Genomic DNA, 24,327 nt, shown 5'->3' with positions numbered 1-24,327 from the left:
CAAAAAAAACAATCTATTCTGCGAAAAACAATTCAAATGAACAACACTAAATAGGGATCTCCTATCCCGGAACACTCGATCCCGCTGAGTGATTCACATAACAAACCGAACCAATCAGGTGATTTGAAGCAGTTGAGTGCTTCAAACGTCACTGAAGTGATTCAAACGTCACGAGTCACGTGACCAAACCACGCCTCGGCACAGTGGCTCGATACGTTTGCTTCATGAGCTACAGCGCATGTGTCGAAGCCTCGGGTATCAGAGGACCATCACTACTCATGGCGCCTGCGCAGACGCTCGGTGGAATTTCTGTTTACGTTTGAATCAGCGACTCGCTCCTGGAAGCTGCGGAGATTTAACCGGTAAAAATGTGATTAAAGTCAACATTGATCATCAGTTCCTGGCTGCTGTGGAGAAAATCTGTGGACCAGAGACAGACTTTACTGTCGGTGAACGTTTATTACCGGTAAGTTGGTCCAGATAGCGGTAGTTAGCGCCGGTTAGCCGAGCTAGCTGTTAACGTCTGTTGACTACTTCGGTAAAGTTGGAAAGATATTCACAGATTCGGACTTCCAGCATCAATAACTCATGAGACATACGTTGTCAAAACATAAACTGTGCCTCTCTCAAATCGCTGTAAGCTAGACAATGTGCTACAAGGCCAGTTTTTTAATCAAAAGTAGCTGTCTTTCCAGCTGCAGAAATAACATTGGTGTCTATGAGCAGCCGGCTGTGAACAGGGACCGTCTGCAAATAGTAAAACCACTTCAACAGCAAAGAGAGACACAAATATTCAAAAACTGCACTCTTTTACACTGTAGTGGTACCAACCTTCAACTGGCTTCTGTTGGCAATACTACAACTCTTGGTTTGATATAAAAACATTTTTAAAGAATTTTAAGAATGTTTTATTGTAATAAAATTCAATAACGTCACTCTTATGTGCCGTAGAAAAAAATTAAACACTGTCTAATCATAAATTGTCTCCTGCTGGTCATAGTACAACTCTTGGTTTGATACTAAATATTTCTTCATAATTTTATGGACTTTTTATTTGTAATAAATTTCAATAACTTCACTCTTTTGTATCGTCGTGTCACCAAAATCATTGCAGCCATCAATTAGGTCCTACTGGTCATACTACAACTCTTGGTTTGATTTTCAATAAAAAAAAAAATCAGAATTTTAAGGATTTTTTATTTGCAGTAAAATTCAATAATTTCACTCATACACTGGAGAAAAAATAAACTCCATCCAACTATCAAAGGGGTCCTACTGATCATATCCAAAGTTGTTTAAATCAATCCAACTGGACTTTAAGAAGGTTCCTTGAACACGTTTCACCTCTCATCCAAGAGGCTTCTTCAGTTGTGGTGGTGGTTGATGTTGCCTCAGCTTATAACCCCTGTGAGGTGTGGTCAGTGTTATTCACATTCCAACGACCATTGCCAAGGTCCATCTGGCTCCTCAACGATGGTCGTTGGGAGCCAGGGAGTGACAAAGGGGGTCGTTGAAATGCGAGTTTCACCGAGTCCTCGAATGGTGGTCATTAGCTTGAGCCACCGGGTGGAATGTGAATAACACTGACCACACCTCACAGGGTTTATAAGCTGAGGCAACATCAACCACCACCACAACTGAACAGGTGAAACGTCTTCAAGGAACTTTCTTAAAGTCCAGTTGGATTGATTTAAACAACTCTGGATAACAATGACCTGGATGAATGAGAAACTACACAGACATCTACTGATACCTTCAGTTTTTTTCTTCCAAGTATTGTCTGTACAGTCCTTAACTTGGAAAATATTATTAGCTGTTTAACATTATGGTTTAATTAACGCTGCAGCCTTGTCAGAAGGCATCTTATTGTCTTTCTTCCTAATCGTCAGTACTTGAGGTGACAGTTTAGTTTGGTATATTGGTGTTATCTGATCCTCTCTTTGGTGAGTTTTCCAGGTTCCATTACTATTCGGTATCATGTATTTGGACAAACAGGTGCACTGTGGATCTAAAAATATAGCCCCACATTAGGGCTGGGCGATATGGCCTTAAAAAAAAATCTCAGATTTTTTCAGAAAAAATCCCAATTCACGATTTATCCAATTTTTTTTTACCCCCTACCTAATCTCCTCACGCTGGAGTCCAGTCTACTTAATGCAAATGAGCTACAGTCCTCTCCAGGTAAACACACCTGATCGCAGCTGGAAATGCGCTGCATGTTGCATGCTGGTCCGGTTGCGGTGCGTTTCCAGCTGCGATCCAGTGTGTTTACCTGGAGAGGGCTGTAGCTCATTTGCATAAAGTAGACTGACTTCTACTTTATGCAAATTGGATGCGGCGTGTGGAGATTCCACGCATCGTTAAACTGTCCTCAAACTTCTAAACTAGGTGTCAGTGACCTAAAACAAGGACAGATTCAGCTGCTGCAGATTATTTCTCACCTCAAATGCTTTCAGAAATACTTTTCGGTGACGTGTTTTTGAAATAAAAGGGAAAGTTTGCGGCCGAGCCGCTGTGTTTGTCCGACTTGTCTGCAGGACTGTCCAGCTGAAAGCTCGGTCATGTGACCACGTAGCGGCCTGCTGTTGGTCAGAGCTGTCATGTGACCATGTTGTGGTCCGCTAGTGACCGCCGTCCGTGAGATTTTCAGATGTGGTGTGTTGCCGGGAGGGAGGGGGGGGGGGGGGCGCACTCTGAACTACGGGAGCCCAGCGGGAAGGCGTTGGTGGCGGATGTTGATGAGAAAATCGATTTTCATTAAAACAAATCGACATTAAGTACAATTAATCGAGTTAATCGATAAAATCGATTTATCGCCCAGCCCTACACCACATACATCAAGAGAAGAGCCATCAAAGCTAATTTACTCATTAATCCTTAAACTTCACACGCATGCATGCACACTAAATAGTGTGCACAACTTCACATGGCAATAAACAACTCAAGTAAAATAAAATTCAGTTACTTTTGGTTATTAATGTTCCACAATCTACCAAAAAATGGATGAGCACTTTTATCTGTTACACCAAAAAATATTTGAGATATATAACAACAATTTCATTACCAATAAAAAAAAATCCTTAAAATCATGAAAAATAGTTAAATATCAAATCAAGAGTTGTAGTCTGAACAGGACCCAGTTGATGGTTAGATAGAGTGTAATTTTTCCACAGTACATAAGAGTGAAGTTATTGAATTTTGTCATGAATAAAAATTTCTTAAAATTCAGATTTTTTATTTAATATCAAACCACGAGTTGTATTATGACCAGCAGGAGCCAATTGATGGCTGCTTTGATTTTGGGGACACTACAATGCATAAGAGTTTCTTTGAATATATATATATATATATATATATATATATATATATATATATATATATATATATATATATATATATATATATATATATATATATATATATATATATATAATGGGACAAATATATATATTATATATATAATATATTTTTGAATATTTGTGTCTCTCTTTGCTGTTGAAGTGGTTTTACTATTTGCAGACGGTCCCTGTTGCTCATAGACACCAATGTTATTTCTGCAGCTGGAAAGACAGCTACTTTTGATTAAAAAACTGGCCTTGTAGCACATTGTCTAGCTTACAGCGATTTGAGAGAGGCACAGTTTATGTTTTGACAACGTATGTCTCATGAGTTATTGATTCCGGAAGTCCGAATCTGTGAATATCTTTCCAACTTTATCGAACTCTGTTGACTAAAGGTAAAGGTAGCAGCTTTATCATTATCTTCACTTAAACTGTTTGGATTTCAGCATCAAAACTGAATTAGTTCGCTTTATTTTTACACTTAAGTCAAATGTTCCTGAAGCTGCAACATGAATGATCAGTTATCAACTAGTTTGGTGATCGATTAATCGGTTTGAGTTGTTTTTAAAGAGATAAAACGTCTAAATTCTGAGATTACAGCTTCTTAAATAGGAATATTTTCTGTTTGTTCCTCCTCTGTGACAGTAAACTGAATATCTTTGGACAAAACAAGACATTTGTTATTTGGCAAACTCTGCTCCACATTGTGTGCAGCAAATAAATGGTCGATTAATTAAGAAAATAATCTTCAGATTAATCAATAATGACACCTGTCAGCAGGTGGAATGAATATGAGCGGTTTAAAAATATAAAATGTCACTTTGTGTTTTTAGTTAAAGTTGTTCTGTATTAATTATATTAAAGTTATGTCACTTTGCACTTTCTGAATCTGCTCCGGATGACTTTTTCAATAGAAGGATTTATTAGAGAGAACTATTATATGAGAACGATAAAAGAAAACCCTCCTTTAGTTCAGTTTTTCATTATTCCGGAGACATATGGAATTTTCTTGGACATGTTTCAGTTCATTTAGGAGCCCATTTTTAAGTTATTTAGAACATTTTTCACCATTTCAGATAAATCTTTAGTAATTCTGAAAAAATTTTGTCACTTTTTGCCAAATTGTCAAGTTCATTCGGACAAATTCTGGGTAAATTTGCAGAGTTTTTGTCATTTTGGCAAAGTTTTACATTATTCTGGAGACATTTTCAGTATTTTGGGACATTTGAATTCATTTCAGGCCATTTTAAAAAAAAAACTATTTTGAAAAAATGTTGTCATTTTGAATTCATTTTGCAGAGTTTTGGTGACTTTGCTGAAGTTCTAAGTTTATTCAACACATTTCAAGTCATTTTTTACAGTTTAGTTGGCAGATATCTAGAGCTAGAAACACATAAATAGCAAAAGTAACGTCATTTTTACTGTTCAGTCATTATGTAGAGGTTCTAACAGCTGCGTCTCTCAGGTTCCTGATTTCCCAGCAGGGTTGGCGTTCCTCTGAATATGTTTCCGGTGATGAAGATAACTCCATCCAAAGCTTCCATGCAGACGTCCGTCGCTGCAGCGAAGATCAAGAATAAGATTCTCAGTGAGTCTTGGTTGGTTTGTTTAGATGCTCTCAGATGTTTATGAAGAACAGAATTAACGCTGCTCTGCCTCCTCCAGACACCTCGTCCTTCTTCAAGGTCTCTCTGAAGACCAACAATAAGGCTCTGGCTCGGGCTCTGGAGGCCCAGAAGGAAAGATGTCGGGAGCTGGAGAAGGAGGTGGTCTTCCTGAAGAAACAGATCGAAGCCGACTGCTTCGAACGGGCGACCAAGAACTACAAGCAGAGTAAACTGGTTGGTTGTTCACAGTTACCGCAGCCAGACTCAGATGTTCTGTTTGGTTCTGGGTTGTTGTAGTTCTGGGTTATTGTGGTTCCTGGTTGTTCTGACCTAGATCTTCCTGTTCCTCTACAGATCCTGATCGTGAAGAACCTGCTCAGTAACACTCTGCAGCACTGGAACATGGTGACGGATCTGTTCCCTGAACCCGTAAGAAAACCTTTAAATGACAAACTGAATCACAAAAAACAGAACTGCACAAGGGTTTTCTAATCATCAATGAGCCTTTCAACACCATTAGCTAACACAATGTAGCATTAGAACACAGGAGTGATGGTTGCTGGAAATGTTCCTCTGTACCTCTATGGAGATATTCCATTAAAAATCAGCTGTTTCCAGCTACAATAGTCATTTACCACATTAACAAAGTCTACACTAGATTTATCATTCATTTAATGTTATCTTCATCGAAAAACCTGCCTTTCTTTCAGAAATATGGACATTTCGAATTGACCCCAAACTTTTGAACGGTGGTGTAGATGAATTAGAGTTGCTCTATATCATTTAAAGTTGCTCTATATTAAAGTTGCTGTAAATGAGGTAAAGTTGCTCTAAAATTAGTTAAAGTTGCTCCATATTAGTTGAAGTTGCTCTACACCAGTGGTTCCCAACCTGTTCGGCTTGGAGTGTTTTTCAGACACCGTTTCCGTCAGTAATTTTCTAACTGCACACAAACTAATGAATCGGGACTAGCGAGCCGACCTGAAGAAAGCGTGGAGAGAAGTTAAGAGGTTGAGGAGGTGTGGCCATCGAAGCAGCAAAGGATTTTTGAAGAAAGACCAAATAAATGTGTTTTAAGAATGTTTTATAGGTAGACTTGTGATGACACAGTGAATCTGTTACTCTGATTTTATCCAGAATGTAAAAATCTATTTTTTATAACATCAAAGCCTCAGAGCAGACAAAGCTTCGTGGCCTCCCTCAGATCTCTGGCACCCCCCCTGGGGGGGGCGGACCCCAGGTTGGGAACCACTGCTCTACACTACGTTCATCATTCTTTATTACCTTTGGAGAACCTCTTAACTCCAAATGTGTTTGATGCTGCAGTTTTGTTTAGATGTTTGAGGCACAATGGAAACGTGACAGAAACATGTTTCAGCTGATAGAAGCTATTTTTATCTTTAGTTTCTGCTGATTTTAAACCATCAAACTTCAAACTGTTCCATCCTGTGTTTCCTTCAGGAGCTTTCAGAAGATGCTTTGATGTTCCCTGAAATCAACCAGGCTCCTGCTGCAGCAGAAAGGTCAGGAATAATTTGAGTTCACTGCTCAGTTCTCAGATCCATCACTGAGTGTTTTTCTGCTCATCACTGTTCACTGAATGGAAGTGTTTATCATTTTTTTTGTTTGTTTTTATTGCTGAAGCAACCAGTTGCGTCTTCTCTGTTAAAGTGGTCTTAGTTAAAGTCGCTCTATATTCCTTAAAGGTGCTGTAAATTAGTTAAAGTTGCTCCATCCATCCATTTTCTTTCTATTATCCGGGGTCGGGTCGTGGAGGCAGCAGATGAAGCAGGCCATTCCAGACGTTCCTTCTCCCTGGAAACACTTTCCAGCTCTTCCCTGACCCTGTTGGGGTGAGCTGGTGTTTTCATTTGCACAACTGACTTCCCCTCTTGACGTCCCTTTAGTTCTGCCCCTAGTTCTGCTGCTATAGGCCTAGGCTGCTGGGGGAACTCTCTGGATGCACTGAGCCCTTCTCTAACTACCTATGTATTTACTATATATACCATTATTGCATTACATTCACTCTGTTTCTTTCTGTGTCCTTTCTCCGAGTGTCGCTGGTCCCAGAGCTGGATGCTTCAGATCTGTGGTTGTTCTCCCACCAACTGTAACCCTCTACCTCTATCCCTCTTCCCCTCTATCTCTACCTCTCTACCTCTTCTGTCCCTCTCAACCCGTCCGGCCAGCAGGCAGATGGTTCCCCCACACCAGAGCCGGGTTCTGCTCGAGGTTTTTTTCCCTGTTAAAAGGGTGTTTTCCTGCCACTGTCTCCTTAGGGCTGCTCTGGGGGTTCAGGCATATGGGTTCTGGAAAGCGTCTCGAGACAATTTGACTGTAATTGGCGCTATATAAATAAAATTGAATTGAATTGAATTGAATTGAATTGAATTCCTGGAGGATCCTGAGGCGTTCCCAGGCCAGATGAGATATATAATCCTTCCAGAGGGTTCTGGGTCTACCCCGGGGTCTCCTCCCAGGTGGACGTGTTCGGACAACCTGCAAAGGAAGTCCCTCTGGAGGATCAGAATCAGATGTCCAAACCACCTCAGCTGGTTCCTTTAGAGGTGAAGGATCAGCAGCTCTACTCCGAGTTTCCTCCGGATGTCTGAGCTTCTCCCCCTATCTCTAAGGCTGAGCCCAGCCACCCTACGGAGGAAGCTCATTTCAGCCGCTTGGATCCATGATCTCATTCTTTGGGTCACTTCCCAGAGTTCATGACCATAGCTGAGGGTTGGAACATAGATGGATGGTAAACTGAGATTTTCTCCTTGAGGTTCAGCTCCCTCTTCACCACGATGGTTCAGTACAACGCCTTCATTACTGCTGACGCTGGACCAATCCTCCTGTCCATTTCTAGCTCCATTTTCCCGTCACTCATGAACAAGATCCTGAGATACTTGAACTCCTTTGCTTGGGGAAACAACTCCCCCCCAACCCAGAGGGAGCAATGCAACGGTTTCCAGCAGAAAACCATGGCCTCAGACTTGGAGGTTCTGATCCACATCCCCACAGCTTCACACTCAGCTGCAAACCGCTCCAGTGCTGCTGAAGGTCTGAGGAAGCCAACAGAACCACATCATCTGCAAAAAGCAGAGACGTGATCCTGAAATCTCCAAACCAGACACCCTCCTCACCCCGGCTGCACCTTGAGATCCTGTCCATGAAGACCACAAACAGGATCGGAGACAAGGGGCAGCCCTGGAGGAGTCCAACACCCACTGGAAACGTGTCTGACTTTGTGCCGAGTATGTAGACACAGTTCTCAGTTTGGTTGTACAGGTACCGAACGACTCGTATCAGCGAGCCTGGTGCCCCATACTCCCTCAGCACCCCATACTCCCTCAGTACCCCATACTTCCTCAGTACCCCCCACAGAGCCCATCGGAGGACACAGTTGTAGGCCTTCTCCAGATCCAGAAAATACATGTACACTGGGAAGTCGAACACCCTCGACCCTCTCAGCAGCTCTGCAAGAGTAAAGATCTGATCCACCATTCCACGACCTGAATCCACATTGCTCCCCCTGAATCCGAGGTTCGACAATCGGTTGGAACCTCCCTTCCAACACCTTAGAGTAAACTTTCCTGAGGAGGCTGAGAAGTGTGATACCCCGGTAGTTGGAACACACTGGTCCCTCTTCTTGAAGATGGAAACCACCACCGTGGTCTGCCATTCCACAGACACCGTACCCGATTGAAGAGACGTGTCAGCCAAGACAGTCCGACAATATCCAGAGTCTTTAGCATCTCAAGGCGAATCTCGTCCACACCTGGTGCCTTGCCACTGAATACCTTCTTCACTACCTCTGCGACCTCTGCCATGGATACAGACGCAGATTCCTGGAGTCTTCAGGCTCTGCCTCCACCACACAGGACATATTTACTGGATTCAAGAGTTCCTTGAAGTGCTCTTTCTACCGCCTGACAATGTCCCCAGTACGGGTCAGCAGTTCTCCACATCGACTGTACACAGCCTGGACAAAGCCCTGCCTCCACTTCCTGAGGTGTTGAACAGTTTGCCAGAACTGAACATTAAACACATGTTAGAACTGAACATATGTGTAGTTAAATATAAAACCATGACGATAAACTGCTGTAATATTTGTTTTGTCATTGATTTATTACGTTTTTGTTGTACTTTTTGCATCTCTGTAACTGAGAACTTTCCCTCAGTGATTCTGTCAGATTCAAAGAAAAGCTGGAACGCTGATGTGAACCATTTCTCTCTGTTCTTCAGCCTCACAGATCAGTTGCTGCTGCAGCCGGAAGTTTTCAGTGGTTCTTTGTGTCTGACTGAAACCGAATCAGCTGACCAGCCTGAGAAGATCCCCAGCAAAGACGTCTGCAGCGTCCAGAGACACGACAAGTCCTCACACGTTTCTGATGGTAGGACGGTGAGAACTTCTAGCGTTGATGTAAAATAATGACTTCCTGTAACGTGTCTGACGTTTTCCTCACAGACGCTGAGAAAAGATGTTCGAGTTGGTTTGTTCAAGTCGCCCAGACAGGAAGCTCCAGCAGCCTGAGGGAGGAAGTGGAGAGACTGTCGATGGTTTTATCTCAGTCTGGGTTCGACATGAAATCTGTCCTCTCGGTCCAGAACCAGCAGACATGTGGTCAGTCCAACTCCTCTTGTTCTGCTGTGGAACCTGAACCATCGCCTGGAAACAAACCAGAGAAAACTCTGCTGCTGAACACCACAATGGAGATGACGCTCAGTAACGCCAGTGAGATCATCACTGTGGAAACCAAAACCAAAAAGACCAGATGCTCCAAGAAACCGAAAGGCAAAAAGAAAGAAGAACAAACCTGTGCAGAGGCGAAGAACCCGGCAGATTCCAGGTCCAGCGAAGAAGTTACCAGAACTGTGGGCCAAACGGTCAAAGATTTTAGAGACACAGGATGTCCTGAGCTTCAGTCGCCCAAAATGTTGTATAGAAACATCACCACCTCTCGCATCCCCAAACTGGCCAAACATCAGAAAATGTCGAAGAACAAATTAAAATCCAGAGAGTTGGTCCTACCAGACCTGGATGATTATTTCACAGATCCTGAAGTTCAGTCTTCAGATGCCAGACAGACGGATCCTTCAGAGGAGACAAACCCCAGAATCACCTGCAGGAAGTCCAGAAAAACAGTCAGCAGGAAGACTTTAGTTCCTCGTGAGATGGAGAGGAGTCTGTCCGAACTGCAGCAGATTCACTCTGAACCTGAAGACCAAATGATGTTCTGTACAGATGAGTCCAGACAGGTGGAACTTCTTCCCCCTCATGGAAATGAATCACAGAGCAGAACGAAGACGGATCCCAGTGGAGGCTCAAGGTGCAGAGGAACCTTTGTGATCTCAGTGGACCAAGACAGCTTCTACTCCAGCAGAGCTTCACCAGAACCAGACCTGATGCTTCCAGCAGGGTCCAGTCAGGAGGTTCTGGATGGAAGCGAACAGTCCGACTGGAATCCTCAGCCGGAGCCTCGGCGCTCCTGGAAGCGCTCCTGGACGGACGCTGAGAAGGTCAACCAACTCACTGACTCAGGGTCAGAGGTCCAGAAACATAAAAAATCCAGAAGAAAAGAAACGAGACCATCCAGCAAGAAGAGAGAGGAAGACATTTCAAATGACAAGAAGAAGAAGAAGAAGAAGAAGAAAAGTCAGCGCAGCAACAAAGAGGTTGGATTTGAGAATGAAGCAGGTTCTGATCCCATTGATGCTCCACCTGAACCCAGAACAGAAGATTTACAGCTGCTGGACTCACATCCTGACACCAGCAAGGAGGACCACTTCTTCCAGTATCTGTCTTCCAAGTCCTGGACGGATCTGAAACCAAACAGGAAGACGTTTGATGTGAATTCAGCGGCAGACTCCAGAAACCTTCGAGGGACGTTTGTTGTTTGTCGACGGAAAACTGGAGATGAAAATATTTGTGTGAACGTCAGCAGGACATCTGAGTCTGTCCACCACGATGTTGGAGATCTGCTGATGGACGAGCTGCCACCGTGGATGAACGGCGACGTGAACGCTGCCAACATCGAATCTTTACTGGCCAGTCCTAGCAGAGAAACGGAGATCCAGGAGTCGACTGGAAACTCTCCAGGTATCAGTTGAATCAGAGTTTTTACATCAACCCTTCTGGGCTGATCTGATCTGCTGACGTCTGACGTTACGGTGAGCGTATTGCGTCACTTCCTGTTGTAGCGCTGTGTTGTGTTCTGTGACTGTTGTAGCTTATCCACTCCATCTAATTTGATATTCATTAAATCTGTGTGTAGCGGTAATATTTGAATCGTAACATACACTCGTTTTCTTCACGCACCCTCTCAGTACTTAATTCTAAGTTAATCTGTTATCTCTGTCCGCTAGCCTAGCACTTAGCAGTTAGCATGGCTTCTCCCTCTTCCTCTCCTTCTCTTTCCTGCTCAGTGTGTCACATGTTTAGTTACTCCTCTGCCTCCTTTAGTGATAACGATACCTGTAATAAATGCAGTCTGTTTGTAGCTTTGGAGGCGAGGCTCTCTGAATTGGAAGCGCGGCTCCGCACCATGGAAAACACCCCGCTAGCTGTTAGCCAGGCTCCCTTAGCCGGTGCGGACCGCAATAATATAGCTGCTAGTGTAGCTTCTGCTAGCCGTCCCTAGCAGCTCCCGAGCAGCCGGGAAGTCAGGGTAGCTGGGTGACAGTTCGTAGGAAAGTAGTCCTAAGTTCAAGGCCAGCTGTCCGGCACAACCACAAACCGCTTCACGTTTCTAATCGTTTTTCCCCCACTCAATGACACACCGCTGAGACAACCCAACTCTGATCATTGGCGCTCCGTAGTCACAGAAAGTGAAGCCTAGCGACACCCACGCGCCCCGCTAGTAAAATGACCCTACAGGAGCCCAGAAGCGGGACATAGAAGGCAAATTTGAAACTGGCTGGCTAAAGATAATCGTAACATACAGTAAGCTTGTTATTCATGTCGGCGGTAATGAACCCGGTTACGCCAATCGGAGGTCACAAAGTTAGTGTCGGCATCGGTGTGTAACTTTGCCAAAACCATGTCGGACTCCGTAGTTCTTCTTGGACCCCCTGCCTGATCTGAAAGCGATGACATCGTTTAGCCGTATGCATCGCTTTCGCGCTGGTCGTCTACGTGGTGTACTGCAAACGACGTTGGCTTTTATAGACAATTGGAGCTCTTTCTGGGGAAAACTGGTCTGATTAGGAGAGACGCATCCATCCACTTTGGCTGGTGCAGCTCTCATTTCTAGAAATATGGCTGATTTTATTAGAACTCCTAAAGCATGACAACCCAGAGTTCAGACCAGGATGCAAGAGTTGTAGTCTTCCACACCTCTCTGCAGTTTCCTCTCAGCTGTCACCCTCCAGTAATTCATTAGCTTTATTGAGACTCGTGTCTGTCCCCCGACCACCAAAATTCAATAAATTAAGCAAATCAAAAATAAACAAAAGACATAGTAACCATAAAAATCTAATTAAAATTAATACCACTATTTCAACTGAGCGAAGAAACAGGACAATTAAATGTGGTCTGTTAAATATTAGATCTCTCTCTCGTCTAAATCTCTGTTAGTAAATGATTTGATAACTGATAACCAGATTGATTTGTTCTGTTTGAACTGAAACCTGGTTGCAGCAGAAGAATATGTTAGTCTAAATGAATCAACTCCTACTAGTCTTACTAACTGTCATGTTCCTCGAATCACAGGCAGAGGAGGAGGAGTGGCAGCAATTTACCTCTCTAGCTTAAAAATGAACCAGAGACCTAAACCTAGTTACAGTTCATTTGAAAATCTTACTCTCAGTCTCTCTCATCCAGATTTAAAAGCTCAGAAACCAGTTTTATTTGTTGTTGTATATCGTCCTCCTGCTCCTTACTCTGAGTTTTTATCTCAATTCTCAGACTTTTTATCTGATTTAGTGCCTCAGCTCAGATAAAGTCATTATTGTGGGTGACTTCAACATTCATGTTGACGTGGACAGTGACAGCCTTACGACTGCTTTTAATTCAATATTAGACTCAATTGGGTTTTCTCAACATGTAAATAAACCAACTCATAGTTTTAATCATACCCTTGACCTCGTTCTGACTTATGGCATAGAAATCAAACAGTTAACAGTATTTCCCCGGAACCCTCTTCTTTCTGACCATTTTATGATAACATTTCAATTTACAACAATAGATTGTATAGGAGTTAAGAATAAATATCATTACAGTAGATGTCTGTCTCACAATTCGGTGACTAAATTTAAGGAAATAATACCCTCTCTATTTAGTCCAGCACCACTTACTGATATAATGGAAGGGAAATATTATAATTTTACCCCCACAGAAGTGGATTATATTGTTAATAATGCTGCAGCCTCACTGCGTACAACACTTGATAGTGTTGCACCTGTAAAAAAGAAAGTTCTATCTCAGAGAGGACCTGCTCCTTGGTATAATTCCCAGCTGCGGACTTTAAAGCAGGCATCCCGAAAGCTGGAAAGGAAGTGGTATTCCACTAATTTAGAGGAAGTTTATGTAGCTTGGAAAAATAGTCTAGTAATTTATAAAAAAGCTCTTCGTAATGCCAGGACAACATATTATTCATCTTTAATAGAGGAAAACAAGAACAACCCCAGGTTTCTTTTCAGCACTGTAGCCAGGCTGACAAAGAGTCAGAGCTCTGTTGAACCTTGTATTCCTTTAGCTTTGAGCAGTAACAACTTCATGAGCTTCTTTACAAATAAAATTATTACGATTAGAGAAAAAATTAATCTGGCCCTTCCTGCAAATGTCACAGATGTATCATCGAGTACAGATACTTTAGAATTGGCTGTAAGACCAGATGGATATTTAGAATTTTTCACCCCCATACATCTCTCTGAACTCATTTCAATAGTTTCTACATCCAAACCATCAACATGTCTTTTAGATCCTATCCCAACTAGACTGTTCAAGGAGGCTTTACCTTTAATTAATTCCTCAATGTTAGATCTGATTAATCTCTCTCTAGTAACAGGTTATGTACCACAGGCTTTTAAGGTTGCTGTAATCAAACCTTTACTTAAAAAGCCCACTCTAGATCCAGATGTTTTAGCCAACTATAGACCAATTTCCCAACCTCCCATTTCTCTCCAAAATTCTGGAAAGAACAGTTGCAAATCAATTATGTGAACATTTACAAAGGAATAGCTTGTTTGAAGAGTTTCAGTCAGGCTTCAGAGTGCATCATAGCACAGAAACAGCTCTGGTGAAAGTTACTAATGACCTTCTCATAGCGTCAGATAATGGACTGGTCTCTATACTTATTTTATTGGACCTTAGTGCAGCATTCGATACAATCGACCACAAACTTTTATTACAGCGACTAGAACATTCTATTGGCATTAAAGGGACAGCACTGGACTGGTTTAAATCCTACTTATCAGACAGGTTCCAGTTTGTGCATGTCAACAATGACTCTTCTGAGCATACTAGGGTTAATCATGGAGTTCCTCAGGGTTCTGTCTTAGGACCAATACTGTTCACACTATACATGCTTCCCTTAGGCAACATTATTAGGAAGCACTGTATTAATTTCCATTGTTATGCTGACGACACTCAATTGTATTTATCTATGAAGCCAAATGAAACTAATCAGCTAGCTAGACTGCAAGATTGTCTTAAGGACATAAAGACCTGGATGACCTATAATTTCTTACTACTAAATTCAGACAAGACTGAAGTCATTGTATTTGGCCCCAAACATCTTAGAGAATTGCTTTCAAAGCATATAGTTACTCTGGATGACATTACATTGGCCTCCAGTACTACTGTGAGGAACCTCGGCGTTATCTTTGACCAGGACATGTCCTTTAACTCGCACATAAAACAAATCTGTAGGACTTCCTTTTTCCACCTGAGAAATATTGTGAAAATCAGGAACATCCTGTCTCAGAGTGATGCAGAAAAACTAGTCCATGCATTTGTTACTTCTAGGCTTGACTACTGTAATTCCTTATTATCACGTTGTCCCAATAGCTCTCTGAAATATCTACAGCTGATCCAAAACGCTGCAGCCAGAGTACTGACGGGAGTTAGCAAGAGAGATCATATTTCTCCTATATTGGATTCTCTTCATTGGCTTCCTGTTAAATCTAGAATAGAATTCAAAATCCTTCTTCTGACATATAAAGCTCTTAACAACCAATCTCCATCATATCTTAAAGACCTGATAGTACCATATTATCCTAGCAGAACTCTTCGCTCTCAAACTGCAGGCTTACTTGTTGTTCCTAGAATCTCTAAAAGTAGAATGGGAGGCAGAGCCTTCAGTTATCAGGCACCTCTCCTGTGGAACCAGCTCCCAGTTTGGGTTCGGGAGGCGGACACCCTCTCTATTTTTAAGACCAGGCTTAAAACCTTCCTTTTCGACAAAGCTTATAGTTAGGGCTGACTGGGGGACCCTGACGGGGTATGCTGGTGTTTTCATTTGCACAACTGACTTCCCCTCTTGACGTCCCTTTAGTTTGCCCCTAGTTATGCTGCTATAGGCCTAGGCTGCTGGGGAACCTCTCTTGATGCACTGAGCCCTTCTCTAACTACCTATGTATTTACTATATATACCATTATTGCATTACATTCACTCTGTTTCTTTCTGTGTCCTTTCTCCGAGTGTCCCTGGTCCCAGAGCTGGATGCTGGATGCTTCAGATGTGTGGCTGTGTTTTATGGTCCTTGTGTCCCACCCCCCCACCTCTCTATCTCTACCCCTCTATCTGTATCCCTCTATCTCTACCTCTCTACCTATACCCCTCTACTTCTATCCCTCTATCTCTACCTTTCTACCTCTTCTGTCCCTCTCAACCCGCCCGGCCAGCAGGCAGATGGGTCCCCCCACATTAGAGCCGGGTTCTGCTCGAGGTTTTTTTCCCTGTTAAAAGGGTGTTTTCCTTGCCACTGTCGCCTTTTGGCTTGCTCTGGGGGTCAGGCATATGGGTTCTGTAAAGCGTCTCGAGACAATTTGACTGTAATTGGCGCTATAAAAAAAAAGAAAAAAAAAAAAAAAAAAAAAAAAAAACGGAGATCCAGGAGTCGACTGGAAACTCTCCAGGTATCAGTTGAATCAGAGTTTTTACATCAACCCTCTGAACTCCAGCAGCTTCTGGGTGTTCTTCTTCACTGTGGTTCATGTTTTAATCTGAAGTCCTGCAGCTCTGAGGAACCAGAACAACATGAAGAAGGAGAGAGAACTCACAGATGTCTTCTGTCAGCAATTAGAATTATAGAAATCATTCAAAAAGAAACCAGGAACCACCATGTTTCCACAGATGTTAAAACTCTGGAACACATTCTGACTATAAGTTTTAGAGAAAACAGTCTAAATTCTGTGATTTCAGCTTCTTCAGTAAATGTTTTCTGCCTTCTTTCGTCCTCTCTGACAGTAAACTGAAGATCTTTGAACTAAAGACATTTGTCACATTCATCTTTATAAAATACTGATAGTTTCATTTTTTTCTGACCTTTTAGAGTCCAAACTAATAGAGAAAATAATCAACAGGGACAAGAATAATGGGCTTCAGCTGTTTAGATTTGAACTCTCATCACAGAGTGGGAAGATGATGAAACCTACACTGGACTGAGAGTTTTGGATCATCCCAGAACTGGAGGACATTTGGGCTTCAAAATGTTTGAAAAATCAACCTTTTCCAGTTTTCTGCTCAATATTGATCAATAATAGGTATTGATTGGCTCAGCTTTTTATTCCATGTTTTCTGTGTTGTTTGCTAACCCTACTCTAATCCATGCTAATGTGATCTTTTTCTCAGCAGTAGAAGCTAGATATTTAGCTGCTGTTACTGCTGACCAAGAGGACAAACTGACTGATGGAAAACAGTCCAAAGAATTAGTCTGATCCTGATAATAGGAGCTGGAGGGAGACATTCAGTCAAGAAAGATGAAAAATAGAAGAGAGGACATAGCTTTGCTCTACACATTCTATAGGAACACTGTTGGATGATGTAAATGACAAAAACAAGACATGAAATGAGAAAAATGAGACAAAATGAGAAAAAACGTCAACAGGTTATGCTAAAATCTTGTGGGATGGATTTGAACTGTTGTATTAGAGATTCAGTTTGGTCATCAAAGGGGTGGGAAAAGAGAAAAATGACATTTTAGGGGGACCTCCAGACTTATTGGGTATTTTAAAAACATTTTCAAACATTCTTTTCTCCTAGTTTTTTTAGATTTGCTCTTTGCTCTCTTAAGAACATTTACACAACTACTGCATGTTTTGGGATTTTCTACATGGATTATTGGGAATTTGATGTAAAATATCCTCCAGTTCTGGAATGACCCTTTTCTATATTTTATCCACATTTTATGTTATTCTAATAATATCCATATTTTATTTCTGTATAATAGGATTACAGTAGGTGTCTCTAACAAAATGTTGGGTGAAAGTGTTTTTATTTAAAAGCTGGCTGATCTGACCCTCTGCAGCTGTGATAAGAAACTGTTTTATTTGGTTGTTTGTTTCGCAGCAGGAAGAGTTCTATTGTCGCTGACGAACACGATGTCGACTCCAGACGGGGAAGCTGGAGGAAGGACCAGGAGGAGGAGGAAAGGTGTGGTCAATTACCTCGAGCCGACTCTGAGGAGGTGAGAAGGTTTTATCGATCATTCACTTGTGAGCCTTCAACAGGAAGCTGCAGCATTAATCAGGTTTTTATGTTTTAACAGCAAACTGAGGCGAGGAGACGAACACACCGACAGCACGTTCCTCAGCTCCCCAATGTTCAAGGACAAGAGGAAGAAGAAAACTGTCAGCAAAACCAAGACAGACAGACCCATGTTACTGGACTGATTATTATCAGTTTCTCTGTTTAACTTTATTTTTAGTTGTTTTTTCAAGTTTGCCTTAAAGTTCAATAAAGATGTTTTCTGGTAAATTTGAAGTATCTTTAAAGTTTCTCCTGGAGGTCAGTCCATTTATAGTCTGTGTTACGTCATCTAACAAAAATATGCATTTTCTTTTCATTTCTGACCATTTTATCGATAAAATTATACTTGAGTCACTGAAACCACAACTAGTAAAACTAGTTAGAAATCTAGTTGTTCTTCTCAATTCTTTACATTTTGGATAAAACCTCCTTAGAAAACTCTGTATTCTTTGTAGTGGAGGAAATATTTGTAGTACTTGAGTCATTTTTATTGCTTCTGTGCTTCTAGTACAAATGTTTCACTCCACTATATTTAACGGCTGTTTCACTGAAGGGCTTTAACTAATAAATGTCATCAATTTAACTGTCGGTTGTTTTCTTGATTAATCGAATAGTCGTTTGGTTTATAAAATGTCAGAAAACAGCAGAAGATCGACTTTTTTTCAGCAAGAAATTCAGTTTAGTTTCAGTAAAACCTGAAATTATTTAATGAGTAGGTCGACATCAATAATTATTCCCTCGGGGGTCTCCTAAAGCAGCTGAAAGATCTGTAGTGTAGGACTAGATGTTGATGAAAAGGATGTTCTTGCATACATGAGACACCTAAGACTGTGGGATGGTCAGGTGGGTGAGGGCATCCTCTGGGTTATCAAGTGGGTGCCCTCCTTCCTCGGTGTTTCGCTGATAGGTCCACGACACCTCCAGAGGGTTTAGCAGTGAATCCCAGCGTCCCAGGTTCACCCCCTAGATGTCATCTACTCACTTGAAGGCCCAGGTGGAGTCCTTGCTCTTCATCCACAGTCACTGACTTCCCTTTTCAGTGGCTTTGAAGAGGTCCTTTATCGCCTGCCGGTGGGCCTTCCCACGTACTCCCATCTCCTGGAGAAACCTGGATGTCGAGGTGGTTACGAAGCCTCTGCAGGCTACTTCGACTGGTCAGACCCTCACCTTCCAGCTGTTTTGCATCAGCGGCAAGCGCCATATATCTCAGCTTCTTGCACTCATAGGCCTCCTCTAGTGAGCTCCCCCAGGGCACTGTGAGCTCAATGATGTAAAGGTGCCTAAGCGAAGCTGATCATAGCACCAGGTCTGGTCGCAGGTTGGTGTATGCGATCTCTAGCCCAAACTGTATGCACCAGAGCTTCAGCCTGCCAGGAAGCTGGGTTCTATCAATATTCACTAAGCCGCTGGTTACCTCCTTCCTTTGCTGGTCTACTTGCTCTTTGTCTTTGAGGGAGGCATCGTACCATCAGCCAAGGCTTTTCACAGGCAGTGACAGTTGGAATAGTATCATCACCAATGTGAAAGTGATGGTCTGATAGTTTCTCCTTGATGATGGAAATGCTTCTGGGGTTAGGGTTAGCGAAGGAGTTCAAGTATCTTGGAATCTTATTCACGAGTGATGGGAAAATGAAGCTAGAGATGGACAGGAGGATTGGTGGCGTCAGCAGTAATGAAGGCGTTGTATCGAACCATCTTGGTGAAGAGGGAGCTGAGCCTCAAGGAGAAGCTCTCAGTTTACCATCCATCTACGTTTCAACCCTCATCTATGGTCATGAGCTCTGGGTAGTGACCCAAAGAATGAGATCATGGATCCAAACGGCTGAAATGAGCTTCCTCTGTAGGGTGTCTGGACTCAGCCTTAGAGATAGGGGGAGAAGCTCAGACATCTGGAGTGAGCTCAGAGTAGAGCTGCTGATCCTTCACCTCTAAAGGAACCAGTTGAGGAGGTTTGGACATCTGATTCTGATCCTCCAGGGAGACTTTCTTTGGAGGTTTTCCGAACACGTCCACCTTGGAGGAGACCCCAGGGTAGACCCAGAACCTTCTGGAGGGATTATATATCTCATCTGGCCTGGGAACACCTCGGGATCCTCCAGGAAGAGCTGGAAAGTGTTGCTGGGAGGAGGAACATCTGGAATGACCTGCTTCATCTACTGCCTCCATGACCCGACTCCGGATAAGAGGAAGAACATGGATGGATGGACATTAATAATTATTACCAGTCTGATACCAGTGTGAATCCTTCTTTGTCATTTTAAAGGCTTTACAGATATTTTTAGCCACATCATCATAAAATAACAGTTTAAAGATGCAATTCTTCGAGTTTTTCTATTTTATTTCATTTTCATTTCAACGAATAGATGACGAACTCAACAAATAATCTGCTTGTTAATAGATAAAGAACTATTAGTGTGTGTCAGTTCTTTTAACAATCTGTATTCAGAAGAAATATTCCATCAAATATTTGTTTGCAGTTCAGATGTCATTCTATCAGCTTTAATCTCTTTATTATCAGAATACCTTGACCGTAAATAAATCCATTAGTTAGCAGCTCTGCAACTAAACGCTGTTTCCTTTGGCCATTAATCTGTCCATTATTCTTTCAAATTAATTTATTCAAGATTGAGGAACTTTATTATCATATCACAGAGCAGAAACACAGTGGTTACCCTGAGTAATGAGATTTGGATTTTTCAGGTTCCCTTCACACAACTGAAATAACAAATAAAATGAAATGAAAAAATAGAATGTAAGACAAATATAATAAAAATAGTTTAAAAAATTTGTCTGCAGATTTTAGCATCTGATACTAACATTTGCACAAAATGTATTTTTTAAAACTATTTTCATTTTATTTTTATTATATTCTATTTCTAAAAAATATTTTTTGTATTTAAAAAAATAATTTTTTAAAGGTATTTTTATTTTATCTTATATTTATTATATTCTATTTCATTTTATTAGTTGTTTGGACCATAAACATCAGCAATTGGTGACAAATGTAGATCAGAGTTTCCTCAACAGTAAATAAAAATAAGTTTTATTTGGTTAAATGTTAATGTGATTCATAAACCCAACATTTAGAGCACTTCAACCAGTTGTAAGATTACCATCTAATAATGTGATTTACTGATTACATTTACAGGTTTTTATTTATGTTGGTTTCCTCCAGGCTGCTGTTTCCACCGATTCAGCCTGATGGAGGTCAGTGGTGAATTATTCATTGAGCTCTGGTCATCTGAGACTTCGGCTCCATGATGCTGCTGAAGGCTTCGGTTTCCTCAGAAAGGTTAACAGGAGGGAGAGCGCTGATGATTTCAGATCATCACACCCAGTAAAACGCTGTAGTTTCCCGTTTCTGACCAGGTTCTGCTCATTCAGAGGTCAGATTAGGTGAGTACAGATGTTTGCATGTTGAATTGGTTTCATATTTTGTGTTGTTGATGTGTTTTCTGCTGTCCTACAGGAGCTTCTACCATCATCAGACTCTTGTTTTACTGAATCTCTGTATGAATCCAACAGTCACTGCAGTAAAACACCTTATTTTAGCTGTAATGAAAGCTGACATCTATACTCAGCTCAGATCACCATCCTGCTACGGAAGATGAAACTCTGCAGAAAGACTTCAGATGTCTTCACTTTACTGTGTTGTAGATCATTTTCCAATCAGTCTACACTCGATGACCAACGACAAGCTGCATATAGATCTGCAAATTCAATAAAAGTCAAACTTCAGCACGTCCCGATGACACTTTAGAGTTTTTGTGGGTGTTTAATTCAGGTCACTGAGATGCTGAAAGGTTTTGTTCTAACCAATTTTCCTGCTGTTGTTGCTGAGAAGAAAGTCTCAAAGCATGATGCTGCCACCACCGTGCCTGACTGCTAGGATGCTATCAGCCTGCTAGAGTTCTGCATGAAGACTTCAAGGTTCTGTCCAATCACATGAAATAATCTTTTTCCTTGTGCTTTAAGTCAAAGCTCCTTTGGCAGCAGTTCCAGGCTTCTTGCGGGTTTTGTGAAGTTTATCTCATTCCTCTTGTAGATTCTCTCAGACTTCATCATCTTAAATGAGAAGCATTTGAACTTCTACCTTCAGGTCTCCACAGATGTTTTAAGAAGATTATCACTCATCAGCCCTCAGAGACTTGTCCTGAGGACACTCCAGTGTTGTCTTGTATTGGAGCTTGATCCCAATCTACCAGTAAACAGACTATGTGTGAGAGAGTTAGCTCCTGCGTGTTTGTTGGATGAAGCAATAGGAGAACATCATTAGGTCTCACTATGAATGTTTATTTAGCAGAAGATTGAATATAACAGAATAGAATTCTGGGTCCAGACTCCTTTCCCTAACAGCAACAGAGACACTGTCAGTTCATGAAGTCTGACTATGCCTACTTCCACCCTGACCCAGACTTATATACTGCTACAGAATCATGCAGGCTTTTTTGGTGTCTTCTCCCTCTGATTGGCTTCTTCTCTCATCCTGTCGGCTCATGCACAGCTCGTGAGCGCGCTCCTTGTTCTCCTTCTCACCTCAGGGTGGAGGCAACCCTTCCCCTGAACCGCTGATCGGGTCCCGGTTGTGTCGTCTTCAGCATGAGATGCTGCCCTTGTTGATCTCTAAAACAGAAGTTCACAGGAGCCCAGACACCCAGTGCTTTTCCACTGCAGCATACTACTCTAAGTTACAGCTACTGGTATATGTTTGTGAACTATTCTAAACTTCTACAATGAAGGCACACCAGTTAATAAACAAACGTTATATAAGGCACAATAATCCAACACTTGGCTGTTTACTTCTGGTCATTGAAGTACTGAAAGGTGTTGTCCTAAAGAATGATGCTGCCACCACCATGCTTCTTTGTAAGGATGCTGTTATCACTCTGCTAGAGTTCTGCATAAAGACGAAGTTTCTGTCCATCAGATAAATTTATCTTTTTCAACATACTTTAAGTCTCTTGTAGAAGCTCCTTTGCCAGCAGTTCCAGCTTTCAGTCTTCTTGGCTGAATCTCTACAGACTTTGTGTCATCTGGGTTTGTGAAGTTTATCTCATTTTTCCTGCAGATCCTCACAGATTTCATTCTTTTAGACATAAAACATCTGAACTCCCATCTTCAGGCCTCCACACAGATGTTCTGTCAGGTTTATACACTCAGAGACTTATCCTGAAGACACTCCAGTGTTGTCATTAAGTCATTAAGGTCCTGAAAGGTGTTGTCCTAAAGCATGATGCTGCCACTACCATGCTTCACTACAGGGATGCCGTTAGTAGAGTTCTGCACAAAGAATTCAAGTTTCTGCCCCATCAGACCAGAGAATCTTTTTCCTTTCAGACTCCTTTAAACCCCAAACAGACCGTCATGTGTTTTTTAGCTGCTCTACCACAAAGACCTGATAGTTTATAGAGGAGACATCTAAGAAGCATTCAAGGAAAATATTCTATAAATAAACTTCACTGGAGGAATTAAAGTCTACAGAAGAAAGACGGCACAGTGGAGGGTAAAAACTGTTTACTGCCAGGAGAGGGAGACAAAAGTTCCACCCTGTAGCTTTAAGGTTAAATCTACAACTGGTAAGTCTGACTGTATTTAAAATGTAAACATGTGATGGTTTTTCTGCAGAGTTCGTGGTTGAACAGATTCCTCTCAGAAATGGAGGCGAAGCAGCTGAAAAGAGATGTTGAGACTCTGATGTAAGTAAATAATAAAACTTCAAAATCAAACCAGGAGGCAGATTTTAGAATGTTTTCCTTTTGTTAAAACAGCAGTGATTACATTGGACAGAAGCTCAGAGAAATCTCCTTCGATCCAAAGGGGAAGGGAACGTCTACGATGCTGGACGACCTGGTAAACAGTCAACACGCTGAGCTGATTGATTATAGATTATAGATAGATTATAGATATAGATGTTTTCTGTTTGATGCATTCAGCAGAGTTTCTGTTTCAGGCTCACTATGATCTGGCCATCAGCGTCGCTCTTTGGTGGTTGGACAAAGAAGAAGGACGCGATGTGCTAGACAGAGACGTCATGTAAGATATAAGCTGTAGTCTCTGCAGTATTAAACAGGAAGAGGCTCCACCTGGTGGAACAACTACAAACTACAGCTGATCTACATTTACTGACATCATGGAAAGAAAACAGGTTTTCTGTATCTGTTGGAGTCAGCACATCCTACCTTCTAATACTACATTTACCCTCTAACACTAAGACTTCATGTGTACAGAGACATGTACTTTCTTTTTCTCAGTGTTTTTATGAAGTTAGGTAGTACTATTTAAAGTAGATTGAAGTGTTGAACTGAAGCTGCAGTATTTATCCACCTCACCTTCCTCCACAGCGGAGCAACATGCAGCTCAGGAAGTAGCCAGTACCCGAATCGTTCAGAGCGAGAGGCCATGATCCTGTCATCATTTGCTGGGATGATCATGGTGAGTTTATTTAGAGAGAAACCTGACATCTCACTGGAGGATAAATACCAACATTATATCTGAATATCAGACCTGCAACTAATGATTATTTTCAAATTAATCTGCAGATTATCCTCTTGATTAATCGATGAGTTTGGTCTACAATAGTTGGGATTGGTCTTTTTTCTAACTGAATTACTGCTTTGAGTTCAGGGTATTAACTTTTCCTCTACAGTTAAAGATATCCATCCATCCATGCATCCTTCCATCCATCCATCCATC

General features: G+C 41.7%; 2 protein-coding genes across 7 annotated transcripts in view; both read left to right on the top strand.

The window, feature by feature from the left end:
- The first annotated feature begins 263 nt into the window (after positions 1-263).
- Positions 264-18,217, top strand: sgo2 (shugoshin 2). 4 transcript variants are annotated; one of them, XM_023271041.3, is made up of 9 exons: positions 264-466; positions 4,826-4,929; positions 5,007-5,182; positions 5,303-5,377; positions 6,410-6,471; positions 9,188-9,336; positions 9,411-11,042; positions 17,455-17,572; positions 17,654-18,217. In XM_023271041.3, exons 2-9 carry the CDS (start codon positions 4,845-4,847, stop codon positions 17,775-17,777), a joined length of 2,421 nt encoding a protein of 806 aa, XP_023126809.2. In that variant the 5' UTR covers positions 264-466; positions 4,826-4,844; the 3' UTR covers positions 17,778-18,217. The 4 variants fall into 4 exon arrangements, with proteins under 4 accessions (XP_023126809.2, XP_023126808.2, XP_023126807.2 ...); XM_023271040.3 differs by having other exon boundaries at positions 4,823-4,929; XM_023271039.3 differs by having other exon boundaries at positions 4,794-4,929.
- A 2,621-nt stretch (positions 18,218-20,838) lies between these two features.
- LOC111569081 (uncharacterized protein C2orf80) overlaps positions 20,839-24,327 on the top strand; it is an 8,601-nt gene continuing 5,112 nt past the window's right edge. Inside the window, exons 1-5 of one of the 3 annotated variants that reach the window (XM_055015002.1) lie at positions 20,839-21,030; positions 23,260-23,330; positions 23,406-23,484; positions 23,585-23,667; positions 23,976-24,066. In XM_055015002.1, the coding sequence (XP_054870977.1) occupies positions 23,290-23,330; positions 23,406-23,484; positions 23,585-23,667; positions 23,976-24,066 (294 nt within the window). In that variant the 5' untranslated portion in view covers positions 20,839-21,030; positions 23,260-23,289. Of the gene's footprint in view, positions 21,031-23,259; positions 23,331-23,402; positions 23,485-23,584; positions 23,668-23,975; positions 24,067-24,327 lie in introns of all 3 variants that reach the window. The other 2 variants (XM_055015001.1, XM_035948554.2) reach the window with 2 other exon arrangements.

The sequence above is a fragment of the Amphiprion ocellaris genome, chromosome 11 (assembly GCF_022539595.1).
Source record: "Amphiprion ocellaris isolate individual 3 ecotype Okinawa chromosome 11, ASM2253959v1, whole genome shotgun sequence".
NCBI lineage: Eukaryota > Metazoa > Chordata > Actinopteri > Pomacentridae > Amphiprion > Amphiprion ocellaris.
The sequence above is the reverse complement of the archived record's forward strand: the minus strand, read 5'-3'. Positions and strand labels throughout refer to the sequence as shown.

Excerpts from the sequence above, each read along its gene's own strand:
- sgo2 (XM_023271041.3), top strand. The coding sequence starts at position 4,845 with ATGTTTCCGGTGATGAAGATAACTCCATCCAAAGCTTCCATGCAGACG. Across the intron at positions 4,930-5,006 it reads GATCAAGAATAAGATTCTCA|ACACCTCGTCCTTCTTCAAG; the intron begins GTGAGTCTTGGT and ends TGCCTCCTCCAG. Across the intron at positions 5,183-5,302 it reads ACTACAAGCAGAGTAAACTG|ATCCTGATCGTGAAGAACCT; the intron begins GTTGGTTGTTCA and ends GTTCCTCTACAG.